Source organism: Vanacampus margaritifer, chromosome 17 (genome assembly GCF_051991255.1).
Source record: "Vanacampus margaritifer isolate UIUO_Vmar chromosome 17, RoL_Vmar_1.0, whole genome shotgun sequence".
In the NCBI taxonomy this organism is placed as follows: Eukaryota; Metazoa; Chordata; class Actinopteri; order Syngnathiformes; family Syngnathidae; genus Vanacampus; species Vanacampus margaritifer.
In genome coordinates, this window is record NC_135448.1 from 18,974,906 (window position 1) to 19,001,515 (window position 26,610).

Here is a 26,610-nt window from a genome sequence, read left to right on the forward strand (position 1 = left end):
TTCAGGATTTTAATTATGATTTTTAATATTAATATTATTAATTCATTATGAGGACTGCAGATATGCTCGATATGAATATCCTCCATCTACAAATATATCTTGAATTCTATCACATTGTCTGTATCTGTGTGTGTTATCCACAGGGTGAGGTGGTGGAATTTATAGACGAGTTCCTGGATTATCAACGCAAACCTTGAAAAAACCAACAAAAACTCACGCACTCACACAAGCCAGCATTTATTTATTTATTGAACTTTGTTGTTGCAAAAGAACATTTTTCCATCCTAATTTGATTTTACGGTGGTGGAGGGGAGACACGAAATACTTGTACTTGCCGTGACATGAATTCATGTGCCGGGCTGTGAATTGTTTTACAATAAAAGACGTTGCCAAAACACCAGCGATGACTTCGATGACCCCCGAAAGTGACGGCTGCGCATAACGAGGGCCAGTTTAAAGCGTCATGATCATAAAGAAGGAAAGACTCGCGGGCGGGCGAAGTCAGAGCAGACACACACGTGTTGATTCGTGTTTGAACATCGAGTCTCTGTGCAGTTTGTCGCACGCGCGCGCTAAAATGTCCACAGCGGAAAATTCCCTCTTGTGTGTGTGTGTGTGTGTGTGTGTGTGTGTGTGAGAGAGTTTGTTGTAATTTCTCTCTCTTGACGCTTTGAAAAACTGCAAAGGGTGCAGACTTTAAACAGGTCTTGGTGACAATGGTCACCTCTCTATTTGATTAAAGGCAAACTGTATTTTTACCTCCACTTCATTAAGAAAATAAATACTTTTTTTTTTTTTTTTTACTCAAATGAATATTTAACAAATTGGTCAGAATTTTTTTTTTTTTACAGCGTTGGGGCATGCGCAAGAATAAATTGAAATCTATTGTTTACCTGGTGAAATTGTTTAGAGTCACTTTTAGCTCCGCTGTAATTTGTTAGTGAGCGGATTTACCTCCGCCAAGGATGACGTCATCAAGGCCGTTTGTTAGTGAAGAAGAGAGCTTGGCGGAGGTCTTCCTTGTGCGGTATATGATGTAATAACGAGGAAGAGTCGTATGTTTAGAAGTTTATTTCAGCCAACAGGACACAAACATGCCACCTTAACAACACACATTAGCTGATTTGTGATGAAAATGTTGTCCGTTGGTTCGCCCCCCCCGCCCCCCAGCCCCTCCCCAATTCTCCAGACATTGTACATATTTGAACCTAACCGACAGTTTACACAGTGTTATGTCTATGAACACAATTGCACACTTAAACTACACACGCACGCACGCACGCATCATACCGTGAGTAATAATCACATCAACAAGCAAATTTCATGGGCTGTTACATTCGTCATCACGGTGGCAGATTGGGATGTTTAATTACCGACTACATGTCAGTCATTTCGGACGCCTAATCAGTAATTATGTCACTTTTTTGCGGAGCACTCCAATTGAACTCGCAGCATGCACTCTGTAAGTTGTAAAGCAAAGGGAAAAAAAATACACACACACTTAGCCAAAACATCAAAACAAATGACAGCAAGAAATCAAGCGAAATTACCACAATGTGCAAAAGCCTCCTCAAAGGTCGCCATCTCAATCCGTAGCAACATTTCAACGCGGTCCTCTTCTCTTGTGTTTTATTTATTTATTTATTTATACATTAGCCTCGTCATAAACGTAAAAAAAAAAAAACGCCTACCACCAATTCCATATGAATAGCTGACATTTAATATAAAGTTAACAAAATTCCTTAGGACATACGGTGAACCTGATGGAAAAACAATCACCCCAAAATCGAGACAAACGGTTCACATTCGGAAATTTTGTTCACATATTTTTTAGGTTTTCTTTGGCTTTTTTGTTGTTTTGTATCGTTAAGAGCATAGACGACGTTGGGCTAATTGGCTATTGTGGTTTTCCTGCAATAAACCCCAACTTCATTCCAGCTCAACGACTAATATTTAAAAATAAAGAAGTCAACGATTTTTTTCACACATAAGGTGGAATGCCGGAACCCGAAAATGAGAGGAAACGGTTGGTACTTTTTGTGTGTGTTTTTTGAATATTCAAAGTCAGTATCTAATAATAGACCCAAAAAATCCTTCATATGTACATAAAGTGGAACGTCAAAACTAGATTGAAAAGTGTACATACAAAATTTGGGGGAAAATAGTTCGTATACATTTATATTTTTAAACCTTTTTTTTCTGAATGTAAACACTTTTGCAAGGGTATTTATTTGCAGTATTTCATCATGAGAAAAACATTAAGCTTAACGATGCAGATGCTCTGTTGTGGATTTCAAAAAATCTCACCCACCAAAAAACGCCAACCACACAATTAACCGCCATCCCGTCTCAAAAGCTCAAATTCTTTCGTACAGCACGTGATGAACTATTTCAACCTAAACTTGATTTTTATTTGAAATACCCTTTTTTCAAAGGGTATTAGTAATGATTAGTTAAAAAAAAAAATCAAACTTCAAAGAGCTTATTGTCAAAACTTAACATCAGAAGGTAATACATGTAAATAAACTTCACTAAATGGAAACCGCCATTCCAGCTAGACGGCTAACATTTAAAAATAGACAAAGAAGAATTCCCGACTAGATACAGTGGAAGTTCTAACTAAAAACTTTCAGGGCAAATGCGATTGGGAAAAGAGCGTTTTGACTGTGTAACAATCAGAGGTGGCAAACCCAGGTCCAGAAAGTAAAAACTCTGCCACAGTTTGGCTTTAGCCCCTCGTGCTAGCGAGCTAGCGAGCTAGCAGGTAAACAAGCACCATGGGCGCTAGCTAGCTAGCACCAGGGGCTAAAGCCAAACTATGGCAGGGTTTTTACTTTATGGACCTGGATTTGCCACCTCTGGTAACAATATTGCCCACGCAGGCTAATCGTCAAACAATCAACTATGCAGCTTTCGACCGTCGTTTTGCAAGGTTAGCCATTTTCGGCACATGGCAATCAATTGAACAACAAAAGAAAACCGCCATTCCATTTTGTGAAAGCCAGTGTGAAAATGTAGCCAAAATCTAAACAAATCATCAAAACGGAATCGGCTTGTGTTCGACTTTCGAGGGTCCACTGCGTGTCACATTTCTGCGGTGGGCCGACTTGTCTCTTAACACCGTCCCCCCCAAATTTAGCACAAATTGTGTAGCGAATTCTAGCCCCCAAAAGTCTCTGCCCCCCCCCCTAAACTTTCTGCTGCATCTCCATGTGCTGGCTGCTTTGTCCCTTCCCGTTCATGTTGTACGCCGAGCTCTTCTGCTGCCGCCGCCGGTAGCACCACACCGTCAATATGATGGCCGCTATCACCACGCATACCGCCGCAATGATGGCCGCCACGATGGGGCCCCGGCGCGAGGGGCCGGGCGGCGGGCACTTCTCCCCGACGCATATGGCCTCACCTTTCTCGCCCTCCACCTCGCCCCTCTCGCCAGTCTCACCGGGCAAGTTGTGCAGGGTGCGTTCCCCGTCGAGGCCGTCGCTATCCCGTGCCGGATCCACGAAGGGGTGTTGAGTGAGGTCCAGGAGCCACGAGTGGGTGGGGACCACCTGCTGGGTGTCGTACTCCAGGGTATCCGAGGAAGAGGAGGAGGCGGGGTTGTCTGGGGCGGCGGTTTCCTTTGGGTCAGATTCGGCTGTTTCTAGGATGCTGGTGTCGGGGGCGAGTTCTTCGACCTCATTCGGGTGGGCGGCCACCGGGTGTCCGTCCAGCCAGGTCTCGTCTGTGGTGGTCTCTGCTCCCGTGTGGTCCCGGGTGGCGTTCTGGCTGGTTTGGCTTGTGTCAGGAAAGACGACGTGCTGATGGTCATCGTCTTCCAGGCTGTCGTGTTCAGCGTGGCTATCGTTGCCATCCTGCCTTGCGTCGTCGATATCGCGGTTATGCTCTTCGCTGTCGTGGTCTTCGTGATTATCGTGGTCGTAATGATCATTGCGATCGTCGTGGTCGTAGTGGTGGGCGTGGTCTTCATGGTCATGGTCTTCATGGCCATAGTGTTCTTCGTGATCATCGTGGTCATAATGTTCTTCACGAACGAGGTCATCGTGATTGTCACGGTCCGGATGCTCGTCGGAACCATCCGGATGCTCTTGGAGATGGCTGCCGTCCTCGTGGACGCCGCGTTCCTCAGAACTCTCATTCCGCCTGCCGTGGCGAACCTCCTCATGCTCGCCCATGTCATAGTGAAGGTCGCGGTGGTCTTCGTAGCCGTCTTCTTTGTCCTGCTCTTCCTGCTGAACTGGAATTTGTTCCACTTGACCGCCATCACTGTGATCCGGACTCTCTTGCCGGCGGTCATTGAGGTTCTCCTCGGATCGACTGTCAGAGGATCGCTGAGTGGGTCTCAGGGTGAGGGGGTCCGCGGAAACCGGGTGCTGTTCCTGCTGTTGCTGGAAGGCCTCCGAGGGGAACCAGAAGAGGTGTTTCTGGGACAAGAGGGAGACGGGCGGGTCTGTGGATGCCGTCGTCAACACCTGTTCCTCCTGCCCCCGACCCAGATGCCCAGCGGAGTCCCCCACAGCCTCGTCACGTGCCCTCGTTTCTTTAGCGTCCCCACCGTCGACTCCCACCTCCTGCTGACCGTTGAGGTTTGGAAGCTCTTCCTCTCTTTGAAAGCTGACCTCTTGCAACTCCTGGTCCCTGGGTTCTTCTGAGTGGGTCGCTGGTCCGTCGGCCTCCACAGTCCCGTCGTCCTCGTTCTGGCGGTCCGTATCGGCATACGTGAACTGGTCCTCGTAATCCACGTGAGTCTCGGCCGAGTCTGCAAGGACACAAAGACGATCAGTTTCAAAGATGTCAGTCACACAGACACAAAGGTTTAAGTAACGACACAAAAAAACAGTTGGGTCAAAAATAACCCAACTGGGTCAAAAATGGATTGATCCTCTTCTTGGGTCGATTTGACCCAACTTTGAGTCAAGAAATGGGTCTTTCAGCATAAAACTACTCATAAATATTGGTCAGATCCTTTACTTGGGTCAAAAAAATTGGGCCATTTTGTATAAAATAATCCAGAAAGTTGGGTCAAATTGACCCATAAAGTGGATCGGTCCTTTATGGGTTACTTTTGACCCAACTGTTTTTTAGAGTGTTTGTTCATTTGGTCCTTTTCACTTTGAAAACACGGTCAAAAGTAACCCAATTGGAAAAATGGACCGATCCACTTAGTTTATGGGTCAATTTGACCCAACTTTCTGTCTTGTTTTATACGAAATGACCCAATTTTTTGACCCAAGTAAAGGATCTGACCAATATTCATGAGTTGTTTTACACTAAAAGACCCATTTCTTGACTCAAAGTAGAGTAGAGGGTTGGTTAATTTTTGACCCATAGTTGGGTTATTTTTGACCCATAGTTGGGTTATTTTTGACCCAACTTTTTAGAGTGAAACTAACTAATGGATGAACAAATTTAGGTACCAACGAACTAAGGAACGACCACGTGTACGGCCTGCACGTGGATCTCGAATCCTTCAGTTTCTCTGATGCCCCATTTGTAACTCAACCCGACGTGAGGTACACGTGCACGTCCTCCCAGCTTTCAGGCCACTTTGTATTTTCTTCCTCCTACCTTGGCCGCGAATCGGGCCACGCCACGGCATGTCACACCCGGGTGTCACAGCAGCCATTTTCATTTGGACTCACAAGAGACACATTGTTCTCGCAAAGGGCAGGAATCGAACGGAGGGTCCCGGACCCCAGGTGCTGACCGAGCTACAAAGGTGACATTCGGTCCGGGTCATGCAAAAGAGCTCAAGGCGGCCCTTTCTCATTTTCGTTTTGTACCTTTGACACAAATCTGCACCAGCCCGTACCACTCGCCACAGCTGTCGCACAGCAAGCTGAAGGCGCCGTGGCCGTTGGGCATGACGTAGCCTGGCACGCATGTGTAGAGGAGCTCGTCGCCCAGTTCAAAGCCGCTGTGACCCTGGAGGCGGGCGTTGGGGAAGGAAGGCGGGTCGCCGCAGGGCACGCCTGTTGCCAACAAAAATGACGCCATCATACGGTTTTGTAGTCACTCCGATTGGCCGATCGCTTTACTGACCTTTGTCTTTGATACAGAATCCATTCAAGGTCGCGGTGTCGCCCGTGGCGTTTTCTGTCTTCACGTCCACAGCTTTTAGCGAGCCGCCCACGTAGTTACACACGGTGGTCCTGGAATGAGATACCTGCTGGATTATTCAAACCTGTGGCTAAATATTAGCGACTGGCTTAACGTCGGTCATCCCAATGAACACGCAAACAAATGAGGTAACTAAGAATGCAAACTAAATAAAAGTGAAGCAGGAAGTCCTGAACAAACTAGCTAGCAAACACGTCTCACTCCCGTTAGCCACTAATATAACAACAAAAAATTAGGGGTGTCAGGCGATTAAAATTTTTAATCACAATTAATCGCATGACTTCAATAGTTAACTCACGATTAATCGCAAATTTTATATCTGTTTTAAATGTACAATAAAATATTTTCATACCCTTGTTAACATAAAAATGGAAAAAATGTTAAATAGAAATGTGGCTGCATCTTTTAGTCATCGATGCAGTAATTTCATAATGCATAAAATTGCGATAAAATTATAAAGAAGATTAAAAACATACTGTACTGTAAAAAACGAGTGTGATATTGATTTGTGTCGAGGTCATTTTTCTGCCACTAGATGGCATAATTGCATTTGTGAGACATTGGTGACAGCTCAGTGCATTTTTCTTTTCATATTAAGAGCTATCTAATCTTTAACATGAAGTAAGTTGTAAAATTCTGCACTTTTTTAAAATTGTACAATCCAACTTGACCCGTCTCCACAAATATGTGCATTATTATTAAATCTATTGCTACTAAATTTTGATGTGCAATGTTTGCCGCGTTGCGGTACAGGTTTTACGTAAGGGGCGGTCATTAATCGCGCGTTAAAGGAACTTTAAATTCACTCAAAATGAATGCACTGGTTTTGACACTGCTACTAAAAACGTTACATAACTATTATGAGACACGATTGCTACCACTCTGTATTCAATATGAAATGCATTTAGGAAAGAAACTTCTGATCTAGTGCATGTAGGACCAATGTCAACATTGGCCCGCCGTTTATTCTGGTGGAGTTCCTTCTGCAAATATTATGTCAGCATATCAGAATGCCGCCTGTGCGATGTGGCATGGCTTTATCGCGCCGCGAGTTAACGTTCCCATGCGCGCAAGTCTTATAGAATCAATCACGGAATCGCTCTCCCGATAGAAAAACACTTCCCCGCCTCTCCAATCCAAGGCGTCGCTAATTGTTGGGAATGCGGGACGGCGAAAAGTTTTGTGAGTCATTCGCTGCAAGAGTGCGTCGACGTCAACATGCGCTTATAAGGACAAAATGCAGGCAGCCAGCGCAGGGGCAAAAGCGGCCATCAGGAAGTCCTTTCTCGACTGGCTTGCTGTGTAACGTGTGTATTTGGTGTGTGTTGCGGTTGGTTGGCATGCCAACAGCCAAGTCTGCCAGGTAAGAGACAGATGTGAGCTCGTGTTACGTATGCTAATGTCAACATACAGAAGTAGCCGACTTCCTGCTTCCTGGAAGATGATGTCATACACAACCGGCGGATGGATAAAATGTGCCGTTCACACCGAAATTTAACAGTCAAAACCACAACAATGGAAGTAATCCCTTTCAGAACTATAATTTCACTGGCTGAGCGACAGACATAACTCATCAACTAAGTAAGAATGAACTAACACGCTAAATTGCAAATGAACACACAAACTGCTAACAGATAACAGTGGCAGGCTAATGGCTTAGCTTAACTGATGGACAAGCTAACTAAGCTAACTGACGAATTTACTGACTGACTATCCAATCGACAAGGTGGCGTACATGTTGTTCTGCACTTGGCAGAGGCCATTTGAGAAGAATGACAGATGATAGGGATATTTCCAATATTAGTGCGTGCGTGTGTTCCAAACAACCAAACCTTCCGAAGCCCCAGAAATGGAAACCGTTACACCGCCATGGCGGCGCGTTCATGTTGTAAGCGTTGCCCAAAATGGCATCTGACGGAGCACTTTTCCCGGCAGTGCTGGTTTAACACATCCCCACCATGTTTCACACCTCCCGGTGTCATCCGTCTGTCTGGTCTGAGGCCTTTAGCACCCTTTTAGCGCCGGCCTTCACGCACTGAGTTGGCCGTGACATCACAGAAGAAAACGCTCCTCGCTGTAGTCATTGGCCGATGGGAGACCAGGATGCTAACAAGCTATTTCCATTTAGATCAGGACCAAGTACAACATTTAACGTGCTTCATTCTTGGCATATCCAGACTCAATCAGAGAAGTCGCTTTTGCGTCATGCTAACAGACTCATGAGCTAACAAGCTAACGTGATAACAAACTACCAGAAAGAACACATGAACAAAGGAATGTACTGATTATGAACTAACCAACAAACGCACTAACAAATAAAAACAGATTGAACTGACTAAAAAACGGAAAAACAAACGGGAGCAAACTGAACAACAAATTAATAAAGGAACTGACTAACAAACAAATATGAATGAAATAATGAACAAATAGACTAACCAGCTACGGTACAAATCAACAAGCCAACTATTTGTAACAAACTGACAAGGCCAATAACTGAACTAATTAAAGAAATAACTAAGAAACGATCTGGCGAACTATGTTGCAAAAAATGACAAGCTAATGGCAATCGGACAAGCTAATGGCAATGATTGAACTAACAAACCAACTAGCAAATGAGCTAACTCGTCAAACCTCTAATGACAACTGAACTAACTTGAATAATGTGCTTATGAACAATGGAACACAAAACAAACAAGCTCAGTAGCTAATCTGACAAACTAATGGCAATAAATTAACTAACTCACTAACTAACTAGCAAATGAGCTAACTAGTCAATTTGCTAGCTCGTCAAACATCTAACCGGTTGAAACTAACGACAACTGAACTAACTTTAATAATGTGCTTACAAATGATTGAGCACAAAACAAACAAGCTCGCTAATCTGACAAACTAATGGCAATGATTGAGCTAACAGCTAACTAGCTAACTAACTGGTTGAATAACATGACATCCCTGTTGATGATGTCTCCGCCCATTAGTGTGCTTGTTCCTTGTGTGTCCCGTTGCCACGGCAACAGATGTTGAACATGACACCCCGGCTCAGAATTCCCTCCTCCTCCTCATCCTCTTCTTGCTTCTCCGGGAAGGAACAGAGGAGTCTTTTTCTCCTCTCTCGGTCACACTCCCGTCCAAAGAGCAAAAGGTAGACACAGCAGCTCGTTTCTTACCCGAGAGAGCCTCCGTCAAGCCAACCGCGGGTGCACAAGGAGAAGAAGCACTCCATGGCGGCGTGCCGTAGCTCCGAGGCCGACGCCAGGCGGGCCTGCCGGGAGGCGCAAGCCCACTCGGCTTCGCGGAACGAAGAACCGGACGACGAGTTGCCGAGCTCCACCACAAACACTCGACCTGCAACAAAAAATATGGACTTGATCAGCTTTTCATTGGCCCCCAAAATTTGTATTTTCATTTACATACATTTTTTGAGGCATTCAAATATTTCAAAAATATTTTATTTACTGTGTAAGACTTTTAGAACTTTTCATTGATTACTATATCAAGTATATAAATATATATGACTGTATTTAATTAAGTAAAATATTTACAATTGGTTTATAGACCGCTTTTTTACGGTACAATAAAGCTATTAATAGCTCAAAACTTTTTGTTTACAGATTTTTTTCAAGTGACTTCAACCTTTATTTATTTAATATATAATCATAAAAAAAATAGATATAATGTAAGAATTTGTATTTATAGAGCACACATCCAAGTACTCAAATTTGTATTGGTTAAAAGAAATCTTGTTTAAAAAAAATGCACATATCTATAGAATATTTTCTTTGTCTGGATTAATAACTGCATTTACTACATCACATCAAACTGGTTACCACCTCATTTACGTCATTAGTTTGTATATAAAGAGAAAATGCAATTCCACTATACATCACTCAATATAAGAAGTTAAAAGTTAATTTTTCAACTTTAAACCATGCATGAAATATTTCATTTGAAAAGGAACTTTGACTGCTTTGATGAAAGTTGCCTTTCTTACCATCTGCATTGACAACAGAAGCCAGCAAAAGACAAGCAAAGCATCCAAAGAAGCCCAGCATCCTTCTCCTCCTCGCTCGAATCTTTGCGAAAATCTTCCTGTAAATCACGACAACTTCCTCCAGAGGCTGCAGAGGTGAGACTGAGCGAGGAGGAGGTGTGATGAGGATGAGGAGGACCATGATGATGATGATGATGACGACGAGGAGAAGGAGGAGGAGGAGGAGGAGGAGGCCAAGGGTCCAGTTGGTAAGCGGATGGAGAGCGGCTGTGAAAAGTCACACTTTGCCGCGAGTCCGATGAGGATTCAAGTATTCCCTGCCTGATTATTGCACACGTGAAAAGCTGCACTCGTTTTGAATCTGCCTTTTATGTTTGGCTTCAATTCATGGAAAATCACATTTATAGAAGGGTGTGCACACTTATGCAACTTTATTTATTGATACTTTTTCTGTTCCTGACTGGGGTCTCACATTCCGACCGAGTGGTAGCGTGAGTCCATTTTGAAGTTCCTGACACGGACCAATGAAGCCGACCCTTTCATAATAACCATCTTCAATCTTAATTAAGACGAAATGTCCACTTTGCCCACTCGGACCCCTTCCTCTTCCTCGTCATCCGCGCGTGTGCGATAAATACCCACGAATGTGGCGTGTTGATGGAGCTTTTGAAGGCTTCGGCCATTGTTCCACCAAGCTGCGGCAGGAGATAACGTTCCGAGCACACGCCGTGCCGCTGCGCCACCATTTTATGTGTTTATGGCAGTAGAACGCTGTAGAATAAACACTACTACTAGCGTGCTTCATTCCCACACTCAATGGTTTGGTTTCCCTTTTCTGACGCCAACAATTCTTCAAAGACGTTGCGTTTACTTCATGTTCTTTGCGTTTGATCAGGAGAATTCAGAGATGCAAACAACAGCAATAATTTGCTGATTTGGCGGCCCACTTCTGTCGCCAATTTTTCTCAGTGACAATAACATTTGTCCAGCAGTGACTCATTTATTTGGGATCCTACTTCTTTTACCAAATATATTTACAACAGTAAAATTCAGTCAAATTTGTTCACACGTCATCATTGACTCATTTATTTGGGTTCCTACTTCTGTCACCAAATATTCTACGTGACAGCAGAGACTCGCTGATTTGTTTTCCAGTTTCTGCCACCAAATATTCACAACAACCAAAAAATAAAATTTGCCCACGTACCAGCAGTGACTCACTGATTTGGTTCCCCATTTCTGTCGCCACATCTTCTTAACAATAAAATATGCGCCAGCAGTGATGCGTTTATTTGGGATCCTACTTCTGTCACCAAATATTCTGCAACCATAAAATTTGTCCACAAGCCAGCAGCGACTCGTTTGGTTTCCTACTTCTCTCACCAAATATTCTGCAACAATAGAAGAAGTCTATGTCACCGCAGTGAATCACTGATTTGGTTCCCCACTTCTGTTGCCAAATCTTCTCCTCAACAATAAAATTTGTCCACATGCCAGCAGTGACTCGCTGATTGGTTTCCAGTTTCTGTCACCAAATTATCACCACAACCGAATAAAATTGGCCCATGTGATAGCAGTTTGTTCCCCCACTTCTTTCAGCAAATATTTTCCTTGAAAATGAAATTAATTGCTCCATGCGGCAACAGTGACGCAATCATTTTGTGTCCCACGTCTATCGCCAAATATTCACCTCAACAATAAAAATGAAATAAAATTAGTCCATCCGACAGCAGTGACTCACTGACTTGGTTTCCTATTTCTGTCACCAAATACATGACCTCCTATTCACTTCCTTTCACCTGCTGTAGATTGTGTTTTTTTGAAGGAAACGCACCTCATGCACATCAGTGACACACGCCCATGGGACCATTTGAAAGTCGTAAAAAAAAAAAAAAAGAAGTGGGAAAACGGAATGACAAGACGCTGATTCACACCCGCTGCCGTCTTGGTTGAGGCGGGTGAGAATTGTGTTGTGTCACTTTGCGACGTGCACGCAAACATGGCACAGGTGTGTCATCTGGCAGGAAGCGCACACCCAGTCGCACAATTTGTGGCCCTCTGAGACACCGACAGGAAGTCAGAAGAGGTCAGAGGCAGGAAGGATGATTTGGTCGCCGTGGCAACATCACCTTGTGATGGTCAAGGACAAATACCTGTTGGGAGACGAGACATTCTGTAGATTGGGAGGTCACAGCTAAAAGTGACACCGGAAGGCGCCGCGAAGACCTCAGCAAATGGTTGGATGGAAAGTTTGGCACCAAAGTGTAAGGCGTACTTGTGGTTACGTACAAAAAAATATAGATTCTGTTGCACTCTTGTGAAGCTTTGGACTGGAATCGGTGAGTCTTAAATTGGGCTTCCAATTATGCCATGCAAATGCTGCCACCTTCTGGCTGCATGTGGAAAATGCTACTGGACCAAAATTGACACTGTCATTGTTTTTTTTTGTTTTTTGTCATGTCATCTTTTGTGTAAAACAGAATAAAATGTTTTTTATTGTGTTAACGTTTTTTTAACACAATAAATCACATTTACTAATGATGAGATACATATAGTGGATATAAAAAGTCTACACACCCTTGTCAAAAATGCCAGGTGTTTGTGATGTAAAATATGAGGCCAAGATAAATCATTTTGAAACTTTTTACATTAATGACACTTACATTTTGTAAAACTATAAAAAAAAATTGAGAAGGGAGCTAAAAATTGGATGTGCTCTCAATGAACAAAAAGACATTCAAACTAATGGTAAATAAGAATCAGCACACACCCTGGCAAAATTAAGGTACCACTGATGAACCACAAATGTAGTTCAGGTGTTCAAGAAGGCTTTTCCTGACGTGATATATCAGTGACAGAAGGCTTTGCGTTAAGTTTGAAGAAGGGTGTGTAGACTTTTATATTCACTGTACATGCTTTTCATCAGCATAAATCTACATTTTTACAACATACATTATATGTATATGTAACAAATAACTTGACAAAAACATTTTTTTTAAAATATCAATGTTTAATGAAATAAATAAATAAAAACGAAAAAAAATCATCACATACTTAAATTAGAGTAAATAATTAACAAGCTCAACAAGTAATATAACCAACAGGTGAAATAACTCCAATTTCAATACGAAGTCATAAAAGAAGCCTTATATACGTAAAAACAAAAAAACATTTTGCCAAATTTGTACAAATGAGAATACAATCGTGTGTATACATATAATGATCCTTGTCGTAAAACAAACCGCAATATAACCAAAACATATTAAGTTCCATCACAGAGATCGATAGAAAATTGTTTTAAACATATTATACCCTAATTGTATTTAGCATTACGATATTAACGTGCAAAAGTGCAAAATCGTCAGGAAAAGACGAAATGCAGCAATCAAAACAAATCCGCCACGCGGCTCGTCCCTCAGCGATGACGTCACGGGAGTCCTCCCTCTTCCTCGAGAGCGATTAAACGCAGTAAAATAACCCTCCGCGTACATTTTGTGTCAGTCGCCGACAAATAAATCAAATCTCCCGTAGCTCCTTAACACTTGACGTCCATTTTCCGTTTTTATTTTTGGCGTGTTAAAGTCGAGAAGTTTTTCTTGATGTTTTAAAGGGTAAGCCGCCTCGCGCCGCGGAAGGGGAAGAGGCGGAAGTGAAGTCACTTTTTGACGGAGCGTCCATGTTATTATTGTTATTTTGTTCGTCCTGCGATGAGACGGCCAGCTGCTGGGGAGCCGCCGGCCTGCTGCGACGCTAGCGATCGCCCCGGACCACCGCCGCCCTCGGCACCAGGCATCCTCTCGCCCGGCTGGCACCACACCACGGCGACGAAGAAGAAGCGGAGGAGGGCGTGAGGAGCCAGCTAGTTCCGACTCGGCTTCCCAGACCACCACCACCACCACCACCACCACAGTCCACCGGTAGCGACACCGACGCGACGCGAAAATAAAACGGCGACAGAGACAGCAGCGCCGGGCGGCTCGGCTGGCGTCGACGCGGCTCGCGAGCAGGCAAGCCGCAGACATGAACGGGATCACCAAGGGCCGCTTCGAGGTAGGACGACCGCGGTTGAACTGTGGGAGTCGGGGGGGAGAGTTGACGGGGGTCGTGCGTGTCGGTCCCGGTTAATGGGACGTAAACAGCGGCGACGCGGAGCTGGGGACAGCCGCGCAGGAGGGCCCCATGCAGCCTGGCGGCCACTGTCGCCTCAGATGACCGGCTTCCAGCGGGGAGGGCGGGGGGGAGGTTGCAGGTCGGCGGTGGGCTGCATATTCAGTTTGTCAACACAGCCACCCACCATTTGTGTGGTTTGCACACCTGAAGGGCTTTTTTAGTAATGTGTTAGACATTTTACTACCAACTCCGCTAACTGCAGCATTGAAATGTGAGCGGGCTGCATAGTTGTCAACAAAGCAGTTTCTCTTATTTGCACACACACACTGAATTTTGTCTTTCATGACATCATTTTTTTAACAACATTTAACAAAGTCTATGACCACCTGTCACTCGAGCTAGTACAAGTTGGCTCACTGCAGCATTAAAATTAGGCTGGGCTGAGTAACTTGTCCACAAAAGCAAAAACTGCCTCCTTTATACACATCAATACAATATTTGCTGTTATGGCATACACACCAAAATCTTTGACATCCCAGCCCGCAAATTTGCACACGTCGGGTAACTGCTATCTTGTAACATAAGCATAATTTGTCTCCTTTCTCCACAAAATTTCTTCTTCTATGATTTGTCGACACACTTTTCTCATCGTCTGTGACTGACTTGCTGCTGCCTTTTAGCCCTGATGCTAATCCAGCTAGCGATGCATCTATTTATAAGGGAAGCCAGTGTCATGCTTCTCCTCTGTTGACACCGTTTATCAGTGACATCACTTGTGCATTGCTGACATTCTCGCAGGCTTGATGCTACTTGACTTTCTCCCGTCATCTGCTTGGCTTGTTAGCTTGTTAGCACAAAGAAGCATTTGTGTGTGTGGGGCGGGGGGGGGGGGGGGGGGGGTCTGCTTTTGCATTTTATACAGAATATAATGAAGGCAGGATCTTGCCATCAGTGACATGGAAGATATATTTTGTAGTTAATCGGCCGATTATTCAGTTCTCGGAATTTTATTCTGCCAGTTATCGGAATCGACATCAGCTGTGCAAAAGAACTGAATGCCGGTCGTCCCTCCTTTCCGATGTTACCGCCTCTGAAACTATCTCCGAAGGCGATCAATTACCTGGTTGACTTTGTGCCACTGTATTATTCCATTTACAAGCCAGCGCCGTGGAACAGGAACTCCCTGCTTGGGAATGTCGCCCGGCTGGCGCGGGAAAGCGGAAGGCAGCAACGCTTCATGTCACCTGAGCGCTCCTCCCGGAAGGAAGCTTGCTCAATTAAATGGAGACTTTTAAGGGCGGAAGAAGTTTGCAGGGCTGTTTAACTTCACACCCCTGTCGCGCCTTTCCAACATTCCCGCACGTCGTAGAGGCCTAACCCGAACGTTGGTGGGTTGACGATGTCCCAGCCAAGACTTCTGTTACGGCTTTCATGTGGTCATTTGGTGGGATCACTGTGGAAACATTTAGTTTTGTAGCCCCTTTTACGTGGTAAAAAAATGAAATACACTTTCATACAAGTAGAAATTTGCCGTGTCGTCTGTTTTTCTGCGATTTTTCCCGAGTTGCTATTCTCAATAAAAGCCATCGGCATGGAAAAAATGTGGAAAAATGTGAATTTTCTGGAGATCAGCGTGCCAGTGATACTGTGAAAAACAATCACATGATGACTATTTCACAGGCAGATGATGATGATGATGATGATGATGATGATGACTGTGTGTCTTGTGTTTGTGTTTGCAGGTGTTCTCCAACAGCGATGAAGCCCCCATCAACAAAAAGCTCCCTAAAGAGCTCCTGCTTAGGTAAGATTATTGCTAAAACACTTCACAAACAACACATCTGCACACAATGCACCACATCTGCCTAGCAACAAGTGTCCGCTCACCGCAGACAGGGAAGATTTTTAAAGGTTTTTCATCCCAACTCCCCAAAATGTTTGCCAAATACGAAGCTTTTATTGTTGACTGTATCCATCTTACTAGAGGTGAAACGATTAATCGATTAATCAACAAATAATTGTCAATCTAATTGATCGCTAATTATGTTTAGAGACCCACAATTATCCAAATTGAATTTCAGCCTCTTGACAATAAATATTCTAACATTTCTTTAGTCCTCTATAAAAACAGACTGATTGTGTTGAAATAAAAATATTTAAAAACATGTTTTTTTATCTTTGGAAAGCAAGCAATGATCAATATTGTAGCCAATTTTGTGACGTTACCCACCAAACCTGTAAACAAATCATGGAAAAAATAGTCAATGTGAAAAAAAAGGCAGATTAATCAGCAAAATAAGGGGTGGGCCGTAAGTATGGCGCCACAGGAAACATGCCCATATTTGTTTAAAGGGGCGGGGCCGGAAGTGAGGGGCAGGCCTTAGATCGGAAGGGAAGAGACAGGAAGTGATGTCACACATGTCAAAAGTGTGACGGAAGCGGGATTGTGATATTCTCTTTGACAGATGAATCGACTATTAAAATAATCGTTATTTGCAACCCTACTCCTTACTATTATTTGACATTTTATGTTGTTATTTTCGTTCCTTACACATTTTTCATACTTGCGTATTCCACTTTACGTACGTCAACATTTCGCCCTGCTTGTGTCAGGTTTTGTGTGCCAAAGCTCCAGGCCCGCTGTATGCAAACACAATGTGTGTGTGCGTGCTATAAATAGCTCGTCTCCGCTGGTGGGGAAGTCCGCAGTGCTGCTGCTGCTCCTGCTGTGCGTCCCACCAGTGCACCCACCAACACCGGCGCACTGGGCCAACAATGGCACCTTGTTACGCAAGGCTAGCGTCGGCCCGTCTCGCCTCTTGTCGAAACTTGAGCAAGCGACGCACCGCCTTGCGATCGCTCGCGCGGCAAGTCGAGCGAACGCGCCAGAGGCCGGGAACGTACCGTCAAGGTGGTCATAAGATGGCCGACGCGAAGGTTGTCCTCGGGTGACCTCCTCAAAGGGTTTCCTGTCATTGTTTGCAAACACGGTCGTGGTGTCGTCAAGTTGGCCACGATTGCGCAATAAGCACGAGCAACTTTCACACGGTCCAGTGAAAATAAATAAATAATAATAATAGTAAATATAACAATAAAAATGGCTGTAAAGTGTATTTTAATTAGTAAAAAATAACACTTTATATTATAAATAAAATAATACATAAATACGAAGCGAAAATGCTTTAATAAAAAACTAAAACTAACAATATAATGCATAAAAATAAATAAGAAATAAATAGATAAAAAACAATTTAAACAAAAAAACAATAAAAACTGTTGAAAGCTGTATTTTAATGAGGAAAAATAAGCACTACATAATATTATGCATAAAAATAAATAAATAAAAAAAACAAAAAAAAAACAATAGTAACTGCTGTAAGCCGTATTTTAATGAGGAAAATTAGTACCCCATAACATTATAAATAAAATAATACATAAATACAAAGCGAAAATGCTTTAATAAAAAACTTAGTGAAGCTACATGTTATGTTTATAAAACTATCTACAATTAATTATAGCAAAAATCTCTGATATCATGCATGAGCTTTCAGAGTTCATTTTAGGCGTATTTATTTTGGTATTGCATCCGTACAGAAGAAGAAAGGTCAAATGGTCATTTGAGATAGTTTTTTTTTCAGACAAGAACGCCAATTTCCCTTCATTGATGTTAATAGATGTTGTCGTGGCTTTGCCGGGCTCCGTGTGAAAGGCTTGCAAACGCCTCACCTTCCGTTACGTCTCCCATGCGGTTATTTTGCAACTGACTCAGCATCCACCCAAATTCAAGTTGGGCTGCAGTTGCCATGGCAACACCCCCCCAAAGCCCCCCCCCCCCCCCTTAACGACGTGGGCCAGCTCACACTCGTGTACAGCCACGCTCGAAGGACGCGTTTGTCAACAAATGAGATGCTACATTCCTAAAATGTATGCTGCCTGCTGGGAATGAAAAAAAAATAGGACGCATCATTTGAGGGGTTGCAATTCAAATCTTTTGGTTGCGAGGCAAAAATCCGCTTTTACAAACGAGAAATTCGTCCTCCTTGCCGTGAACGTGTCATTGTTGGAGGTTTGATGGGTGAGTAAAATGATGCTTTGCATTCATTTGCTCCAAGGCTGCTGTACTTAAACATGTCCTGACTTGCCCTGCTCAGACAGGCCTCAGGGTCCTAAAGCCAGACAGGTTTAATCCCCACCAACCAACACCATTCTGCATTCCCATCCACACGCTGTTTATGCTTGTGTTATTGTTGGATTATGTGTGTGTGTGTGTGTGTGTGTGTGTGTGTGTGTCCGTGTGTCCTGGTGGCCTTTCCTCCCTGGGCGCTGCCAGAGATTACTCATTGGAAGATTCATGGATTGAGCTGACCCACTAGCCTAGCCTATTGTAGCCCAATGTGGGTGTACTGTATACCGTACAGGTAGATGAGTTTGTGTGCGAGGGCCTCCATTGCACCCGATTGTTCTTCTTTGCATCCACATTAAAGCGGAAAAAAATGGAAGGAAAAAAAAATGACGCATATATTGTTGTAATAGCACCGCAGGTATTTTGCAAAGGATGATGACATGGGTTCATATTGTTATTTAGTTTTTTTAACTTGTTGATGTGCCACTGACGGTGAATTTTGGGGGCGCTAACACAAACAAGGGGACACAAATCACTTTTATTACTTTTTTAGTGGGCTTGCTCATAATATCTGGGGTAGTTCATCTCATTCACTCGTTCCATTTCCGGAAAACTGTTAGCACAAAATTGTCACAATCTATACTTTGATGAATAGTTACAATTTTTGATTCTTCATTTTCCCTTTGTAGAATATTCTCCTATCTGGACGTGGTCACCCTCTGTCGATGTGCCCAAGTCTCCAAGGTAAGCGTTGCTGCAAAGTTCCACTTAAATCATTTGCTCCCAAAAAACGTATAAATACGTTCTATTGTAAATGTTTTAAGTGTCCCAAAGACGTATTTATATGTTTTTATGTTTTTTTTATGCTATAGCTTACAGAAGGCTTTGATGCAGCCTCAACTGCAAAGAACGGTTGAAGAAATGGTAGTTATTACAAAAACGGCCAGCAGGTGGCAGCAGAGCAAAAGAGATCAACCTGGGCCATGTTGGAAAAAAAGCTCATTTATTCACAGTTCTAAATAGATTTGTCAATAATGATGAAACTTAGCTAATTGCTGCAAAACGGGAACAGATAGAAATATGGTTTTTTTTTCCTGACGAAAGAAGAGATTCTAATCTTTCTTTTGGTAGGTTCCATGTTTTTATAGCAATAAAACACAATATTCTGTGGGCCTTGCAAAATCGGTCAAAATCCAGCAAAACAGGCGGGAGCGAAGGGGATTGCTTCAGTGAAAATGGCTGAGTGAATGAGTTAATTGCCATCTGCTGGCCAACTTTTTACTACCCACTGTCCTGATCTGTGCCTGCAAGGCCTGGAACGTTCTGGCTCTGGATGGCAGCAACTGGCAGAAGATCGACCTGTTCAACTTCCAAACGGACATCGAGGTGAGAAAGAAAAGTCACATTGTAATTTGTGTGTATGTCGGGTGTGTTTATCCCGTCCCGGGGTTTAATGCCGGGTCAGCAAGCTTTGGCAGCGACGCCGATGTCACAGCTGATCCTCTTTCCTCCGACCTTCTTGAAGGGCCGCGTGGTGGAGAACATCTCCAAGCGGTGCGGAGGCTTCCTGAGGCAGCTCAGCTTGCGAGGGTGCCTGAGCGTGGGCGACGCGTCCATGAAGTGAGACCCCCCCCCCCCTTCCCCCCTCCGGTTCGGCACACCCATGCCGCTTCGATTCTAAAATAAGATTTTTCTAATATTACAAATACAAAAATCTTACATGAAAAATAGTCCAATGTGATATACGTTTTTAAAATATTGGAAATATAGTAATACAAAAATATTGTGGCCAAATTCTAAACTTTTTTTTTTTTTAATTTACAAAAAATCAAAAGTTTATTAATTACTAAACCAAAATATGACAAAACCACGAAAATATTTAGGGAATTTTTTTTCTCTGCCTTTACAGCTAAAAGAGATATTCCGCTTTTTGTTGATGAAAATGTTTTGTTTTGTTTTGTTTTTTAAACAAATGTTAGGGAAAAAAGCAAAAAATATTACACATACGATAAAAGCCTTGAGCAAATTAAATACCCCCCCCCCAAAAAAAACCCCAAAATATTTATTACAAATTATTAAACAAAAAAGTATTTAAGAAAAAAAGTTGAACACCTCACCACACTTATTGTTGACAAAAAAAAATCTCAACACATTAAATCTGAAAAATGTTAAATATATTGAAAATTATTTACAATTTTTTTTTTTAGAAAAGTACAAGTACAGAAAGTATCATTCTAAAATTATTTATACAAAAAGTATTACATGTCAAACCCCAATGAAATTCAAATGACATAAATATTTGACAAAAAATACACACAGTTTAATATTTGAAAAAATATCACAGCAAAATATAAAATAACTACACAAAAAAAAATCTAAGTATTAGCTCTAAAACACAGAACTATTAATAAACTGCATGAGTTGAAAATACAAAAAAAAGAACCAAATACTCAGGAATGCAAAACATTTTTGGGGATGAAAAATCCACACCACTTTGACTGTCTTTTCCAATCATGCGCCCCCTGTTGGCGCATGGCAGTAATGCCTGTGTTGTGTTGCGGCTTTAGGACGTTTGCACAGAACTGTCGTAACATCGAAGTGTTGAACCTGAACGGCTGCACCAAGATCACCGACAGCACCTGCCTCAGCCTCAGCAAGTTCTGCTCCAAACTCAAGCATCTGGACCTCACCTCCTGCGTGTCCGTCACCAACCATTCCCTCAAGGCCCTCAGGTGCAGCCCAAATTCAAAACAATACACAATATAAAAGGAGTACAGAAAGAAATTGTAACCGGTCAGCAGTCCAATAAAGAATCCATCAAAATGTGGTGTTTATTTTTGTACCGGTTGATGATGCTTTGCGTGTTTCAGCGATGGCTGCCGCATGCTGGAGACGTTGAACCTGTCGTGGTGCGACCAGATCATGCGCGACGGCATCGACGCGCTGTCCCGAGGCTGCGCCGGCTTGCGAGCGCTGTTCCTCCGAGGCTGCACGCAGGTACGGTCGCACCGCACCGTGACAAATGACGGTCGCTCGGTCATAGAAACCTGCCGCGATTTGTGTTTTCGCTGCAGCTGGACGACGGCGCCTTGAAACACTTGCAGAGGCACTGCCAAGAGCTCACCACCATCAACATGCAGTCGTGCACGGTAAGCAAAAAAAAAAAGAAAAGCAAAAAAGAGATGTGATGGTTGGCAAACGGTGTGGTTTCTGCGCAGCAAATCACAGACGAGGGCCTGGTGAGTTTGTGCCGAGGGTGCCACAAGCTGCAGATCCTCTGCGTGTCGGGCTGCGGCAACATCACGGACGCCTCGCTCACCGCGCTGGGACTCAACTGTCCGCGACTCAAGTAAGAAGCACATACTGGCGCGAGTGGGTTATTTTAGCCGCCCTTTTAAAATTTGAATCTCAGTTTTAGTCCAGTTTCAATCACGCTTGTTAGCTTGTTAGCTTGTTAGCTTTTACCATGTTAGTCAACCTCATCCCGTTTTTACTTTGTCCTTTTTTGGTCGACTATAAATTTATAATTTTAGTCCAAGAATACATCATTTTATTTGTCTACTTTTAGTCAACAAAACCTGAAAAAACCCCCCATAACATTTCCTCATCTTTTTGATGAAAAACAAGTCGACACACAATTACAGTATAGCAACAAGTGGCTACTATGGCGCCATGCTACGAGCTAGTAAATTAGCCAGCATTAGTTCAAGTTAATATTATTGTTGGAACGTTATAGTCGTTGGATTAATATTACGTAATAACTATTTTATTTACTACTTTTTAACCTTTCACCTTGAATCCACCTCCTGCGTTTGTGCATTTTTGCACTCGCTAGCTGCAGATTCGAAAGGAGGCGTGTCACTGTGTCACAGTGACGGATTAGCGGAGACAAGATTTGACAAAATCATATCATTTTTGGCTCGTTTTTGTTCATGAACTAAAATGTCCGTAGGTTTTGGTCCAGTTTTGAAGTGAAGTACATTTTTGTTTCATCTTCATTAGTTGACGAAAATGACGTGTTTAGTTATTGTTTATTAACGAGGGATTTAGTCTAGTCTAGTTTTAGTCCGGTGAAAAATGTGCGTTGACGAAATTATTTTTGTTTGGTTTTCATTGACCGAATTAACACCGGTTGGGGGGAAATGCTTATTTTAGACTGACTCTCTGGAGCAGAAGTAAAAATGTGGCTCTGTTTTCCTAGTTTGTAAGTCCCTTGGACTAGAAGAGAAGTTGTGGTCCAACCAGTCTCTGATTGGTCAATCCTGCACGGGCTAATCTTCAATGGCATCATAGAGCTAGCGTCCATATTTGGCAAATCCTATAGAAATTTACTTTCTTAATGATGTCATAAGTATTGCTAATAGTGTGGGTCACCAAACCATGACGTTTGCTTAGCTTAATGCTAATGTTATGCAAAATGCCAGAGCCTGCCGTTAAAAGTCTACATTCAACGTGCGCCTTTGTGCAGCCGCTGCGGCTTCCCACATGCGGATTGAATGTTTGCTCGTGTGCTTGTTAGGATCCTCGAAGCGGCGCGATGTTCACATGTGACAGACGCTGGCTTCACCGTGCTGGCCAGGGTGAGTTGGCCCACCGATGTTCACCCTCGTCCTCTCCAACCGATTGGATAACTTGGATTCTTTCTTCTTCTCGACAGAACTGCCACGAGCTGGAAAAAATGGATTTGGAAGAATGTATTTTGGTAAGACAACGGAGCTGTGATGTTACGCGGACATGATTCAATTGATCTTTTATGATAAGAAAATACAAGTGTTATAATAATAATAATAACAGGGATGTGATTTTTCCGCTAATTCGCGGAATTCCGCTTTTTTTTTATCTCCCCCCCCAAAAAAAATCTGATTTTTATTTTTTTTTATTATTATTTCTTTTTATAGTAGTTCATTGTGTATGCACATGACTCCGACAGATAACATCTTCTGCTATAACAAAGACATTTGTGGTATGCTCTAATATGAGTTACTTTTCATTTGGTCATGATACAATTATTTGTTCATGAAATTTGAACTCTTCAACATTATTTATGTGTTAACTTAGTAATCACATTAGTTTAGATATGATGATATTCTCAGTGATAGTTTTTAAAAGCAAAGGCAGTCCAATGTTTTTGAATGTGACTGATTTTGAGTTGACTAAAACTGCCATTTTATATGGGATAGTTCAATATACATTGAAAATTTATGCTGTTGTTTTGTCTATTTCTTTGTCATGTGAGTGCATTGAAAGTACTTAAAAACACGGACCCTGGACCTAGCTGGGTGCCAGCGGCCCCCAGACCCCCGGCTAAATTTTCAGATAATTTCACTTTGGTCAAATCACATCCCTGTAATAATAATAATGTCAATGAATCACCCAAATTGCTGGGTCAAAAATGGCAGCTTTTCCTGGCCGTGTGAAAGGGGGGGGCATATTGGAGTCCTCAATGAACCAATGTTTTTGTTTTTGTTTTTGATCTTAGGTGACAGACAACACTTTGGTTCAGCTGTCCATCCATTGCCCCCGTCTGCAAGCTTTGGTAAACATCACACTATAGATTTTTGTTCCATTTCATCTATATAAGACATACAGTGCATCAGGCAAGGATTCACAGAGCTTCACTTTTTACACATCTTGTTTTGTTTGCCTCATCACACAATCTTGATCATTCTACACACAACACCCCATAATGACAACATGAAGACTTATTTTCTAACTTTTTTGCAAATGCTTTTTTTTTTTTTTTTATCCCCCGTTATAAGCATTTACAGCCTCCTCCTTTTCTCATAAGCACGTGGTTAAAACGTGCACGTCTCGGGCCTTTGCTTTTGCGCAGTCGCTGTCTCACTGCGAGCTGATCACGGACGACGGCATCCGGGCGCTGAGTGTGAGCGCGTGCGGCCAAGATCGTCTGAGTGTGGTGGAGCTGGACAACTGCCCGCTCATCACCGACGTCACCCTGGAGCACCTGAAGAGCTGCCACCGCCTGGAGCGCATCGAGCTCTACGACTGCCAGCAGGTCACGCGGGCCGGCATCAAGCGCATACGGGTAATAGCCGTCATTATACGATGCGCACAAAAAAATCGAAATATTTCATGGAAATTACATTTGAGATTCCTTTGCAAAATTTTGAAATATTAGAAAAAGTATAAAATAATGATTAAAAACACAGCATGATTAGACTGACAAAAATGTTTTGCATGGAAAATTACAAAAATATTAAATGGAAATTCTTACATACGGAAGCGTATTGCATTCACTTAGGAAAAAAAAAATAAAAATCCTGTTTTTCTGACAAATTTTTGGGGGGAGCTTTGTTTTTTGTGTATTTTTTCTTTCTGTTTTTCTAAATATTTTTTTCAGTCATTAAAAAAATGTTTCGATAAATCAGGGTAAAAAATATTCAGAAAAGCAGGAGGAAAATAACTCATTCTCACAACATTTTTTTTTTGAATCAGAAATAATATGGGGGGGGATCGTAGCTGGTGCTCTCTTTTTCTGAGTTTTTTTTTTTTTTTTTTTTACCTCTGAACTCCAAGTGACTTGTGCAGACTCCTATACCACAACTATATCACTTACTGGCTCAGTTATGGTACGTACACGAACATGTCAATCGATCAGCATGATTTTAGTAATTTAACAGTTAAGTTTCTACAGAAGCATATTAATTGCATGTGGAAAAGTGTCCGCCATTAGCAAGTCTGCAGAAAGTCACTTGGAGTTCAGAAGTTAAAAAATAATAATAATAAGGTTTCAATAGGTGGCAGCAAAGATCCACATGAAGATGTTTAACTGCCTGGAGATGGTGCCATGCATTTGTGATGCTTTGGATTGTCTTTTTATCCCGCCGCATTAACACGTTTGTTTGCGCAGGCCCACCTTCCCGAGATCAAGGTCCACGCTTACTTCGCCCCCGTCACGCCCCCTCCCTCGGTGCACGGCGGCGGGCAGCGCTTGTGTCGCTGCTGCATCATCCTCTGACAGTGGAGGGCCAGGGGGGGCCACCTCTGCCTGCAGGTGCTGCTGCTCTGAAACCGCACAGGAGGACGAAGACCAGGACCTGGTGTATGGTTGGGACAGGGAGGGGGGGTGTAGTAGAGGGAGAGAGGAGGGGCTGGACCCACTCGACTGCTTCCTGGTCCTAGCCGGACCGCTACAAAGGCCCCTCCTCTTTCTCATGAGTGTCTTCTCACGCTTTTGTCGTCCTCCCTTTTGCCCGCCGCACATCCAAAATGGACGATCACGTGACGCCATGGGGAAAACAGGACCACAATTTTGAGGTTTTGTTTGTACAGAGAAAAAAAAAAGGCAACTTTTTTTTTTTTTGCTTATTGTAACGGTTCTTCCTGCTCCCCGCCTGAGTGTCAATTCAGAGCCGCAGTGTTTAAAAAGAGAAAGAAAAAAAAAAGTGTTACAGCATTTGTTTACATCCTGGAATATCTTAGCAACACGCCAACTCATTTACATTGGTAGCCCGCCTTCCATACGCTATAGAAATTTTCCAAGCGACCCTGTTTTGACAATCACACGCCATTTGGAAAAAAAAATCATAGCTAAGCATTTTGTCCCTTCGACAACATGACTCAAGGATTTTAGGGACAGGAAAGATTTTCAACATGATTATTTGTGGATGGCACAAACAAAAAAAATTGGATTGGCTAAAATGACTGATGCTAACGCATTTCCTCTCCATTGAAAAGCTCTTTAACAGTTTTATGTTTGAGAAAATAAACAGATGGATAAATAAAGTTCAACTGTAGGAAATACACGTATGGTGTCTTGGGTAGCATTTTTTGTGTGTGGCTTGTTTATTTGGATTGCCTGCATTGAGTTAAAACTTAGAAAATATTAAAAAATATAAAGATATTAGATGAAAATGCAAAGATTTTACACACAAAAATTCTACATAAGTTAAGAAAACATTTCACACACACACAAAAAAAAATGATTGGACAACATTACAGAGAGAAGTCCAAAATAGTTTTTTTTTTTAAATTGTACAATACAGAATAAATAAACAATAAAACAAAATATAAGATGGAAATTAAAAAGTATCCATCCATCTATTATCTGATTTGAAGAAAATGTTTACAATTGTTTTTTAAATTTACATGCGCAATTGGCCTCAAACAGGAGGATGGCAGCTAATAAATAGATATTTTTTATACTTATTAAAGAGAACACAAATATTAGGAAAAACAAAAAAGTAACAAAAATACAGGAACATTAGTTAATAAAACGTTAACCTTTACATGCATTGCGGTGAGC

The 26,610-nt window shown here is 42.5% G+C and overlaps 3 protein-coding genes across 4 annotated transcripts in view; 2 read left to right on the forward strand and 1 right to left on the reverse strand.

The window, feature by feature from the left end:
- The window catches only part of crtap (cartilage associated protein), a 6,545-nt gene extending 6,150 nt beyond the window's left edge, over positions 1–395 (forward strand). Inside the window, exon 7 of the mRNA XM_077549126.1 lies at positions 144–395. Within this exon, the coding sequence (XP_077405252.1) occupies positions 144–197 (54 nt within the window). The 3' untranslated portion in view covers positions 198–395. The remainder of the gene's footprint in view (positions 1–143) is intronic.
- Positions 396–3,188: 2,793 nt separating this feature from the next.
- Positions 3,189–10,292, reverse strand: susd5 (sushi domain containing 5). The gene is made up of 5 exons (XM_077549157.1): positions 10,112–10,292; positions 9,288–9,465; positions 6,043–6,152; positions 5,784–5,972; positions 3,189–4,759 (listed from the first exon to the last, which is right to left on the reverse strand). The coding sequence occupies exons 1-5, from the start codon at positions 10,290–10,292 to the stop codon at positions 3,189–3,191; spliced, it is 2,229 nt and encodes a 742-aa protein (XP_077405283.1).
- Positions 10,293–13,546: 3,254 nt separating this feature from the next.
- fbxl2 (F-box and leucine-rich repeat protein 2) lies at positions 13,547–25,465 on the forward strand. 2 transcript variants are annotated; one of them, XM_077548815.1, is made up of 15 exons: positions 13,547–14,161; positions 15,964–16,025; positions 19,034–19,088; positions 19,217–19,268; positions 19,656–19,730; positions 19,870–19,964; positions 20,912–21,076; positions 21,215–21,341; positions 21,419–21,493; positions 21,563–21,693; positions 22,864–22,924; positions 23,002–23,046; positions 23,824–23,880; positions 24,178–24,390; positions 25,216–25,465. In XM_077548815.1, the coding sequence occupies exons 2-15, from the start codon at positions 15,980–15,982 to the stop codon at positions 25,321–25,323; spliced, it is 1,305 nt and encodes a 434-aa protein (XP_077404941.1). In that variant the 5' UTR covers positions 13,547–14,161; positions 15,964–15,979; the 3' UTR covers positions 25,324–25,465. The 2 variants fall into 2 exon arrangements, with proteins under 2 accessions (XP_077404941.1, XP_077404942.1); XM_077548816.1 differs by lacking the exon at positions 19,217–19,268 and having other exon boundaries at positions 13,549–14,161.
- Positions 25,466–26,610: the final 1,145 nt, after the last annotated feature.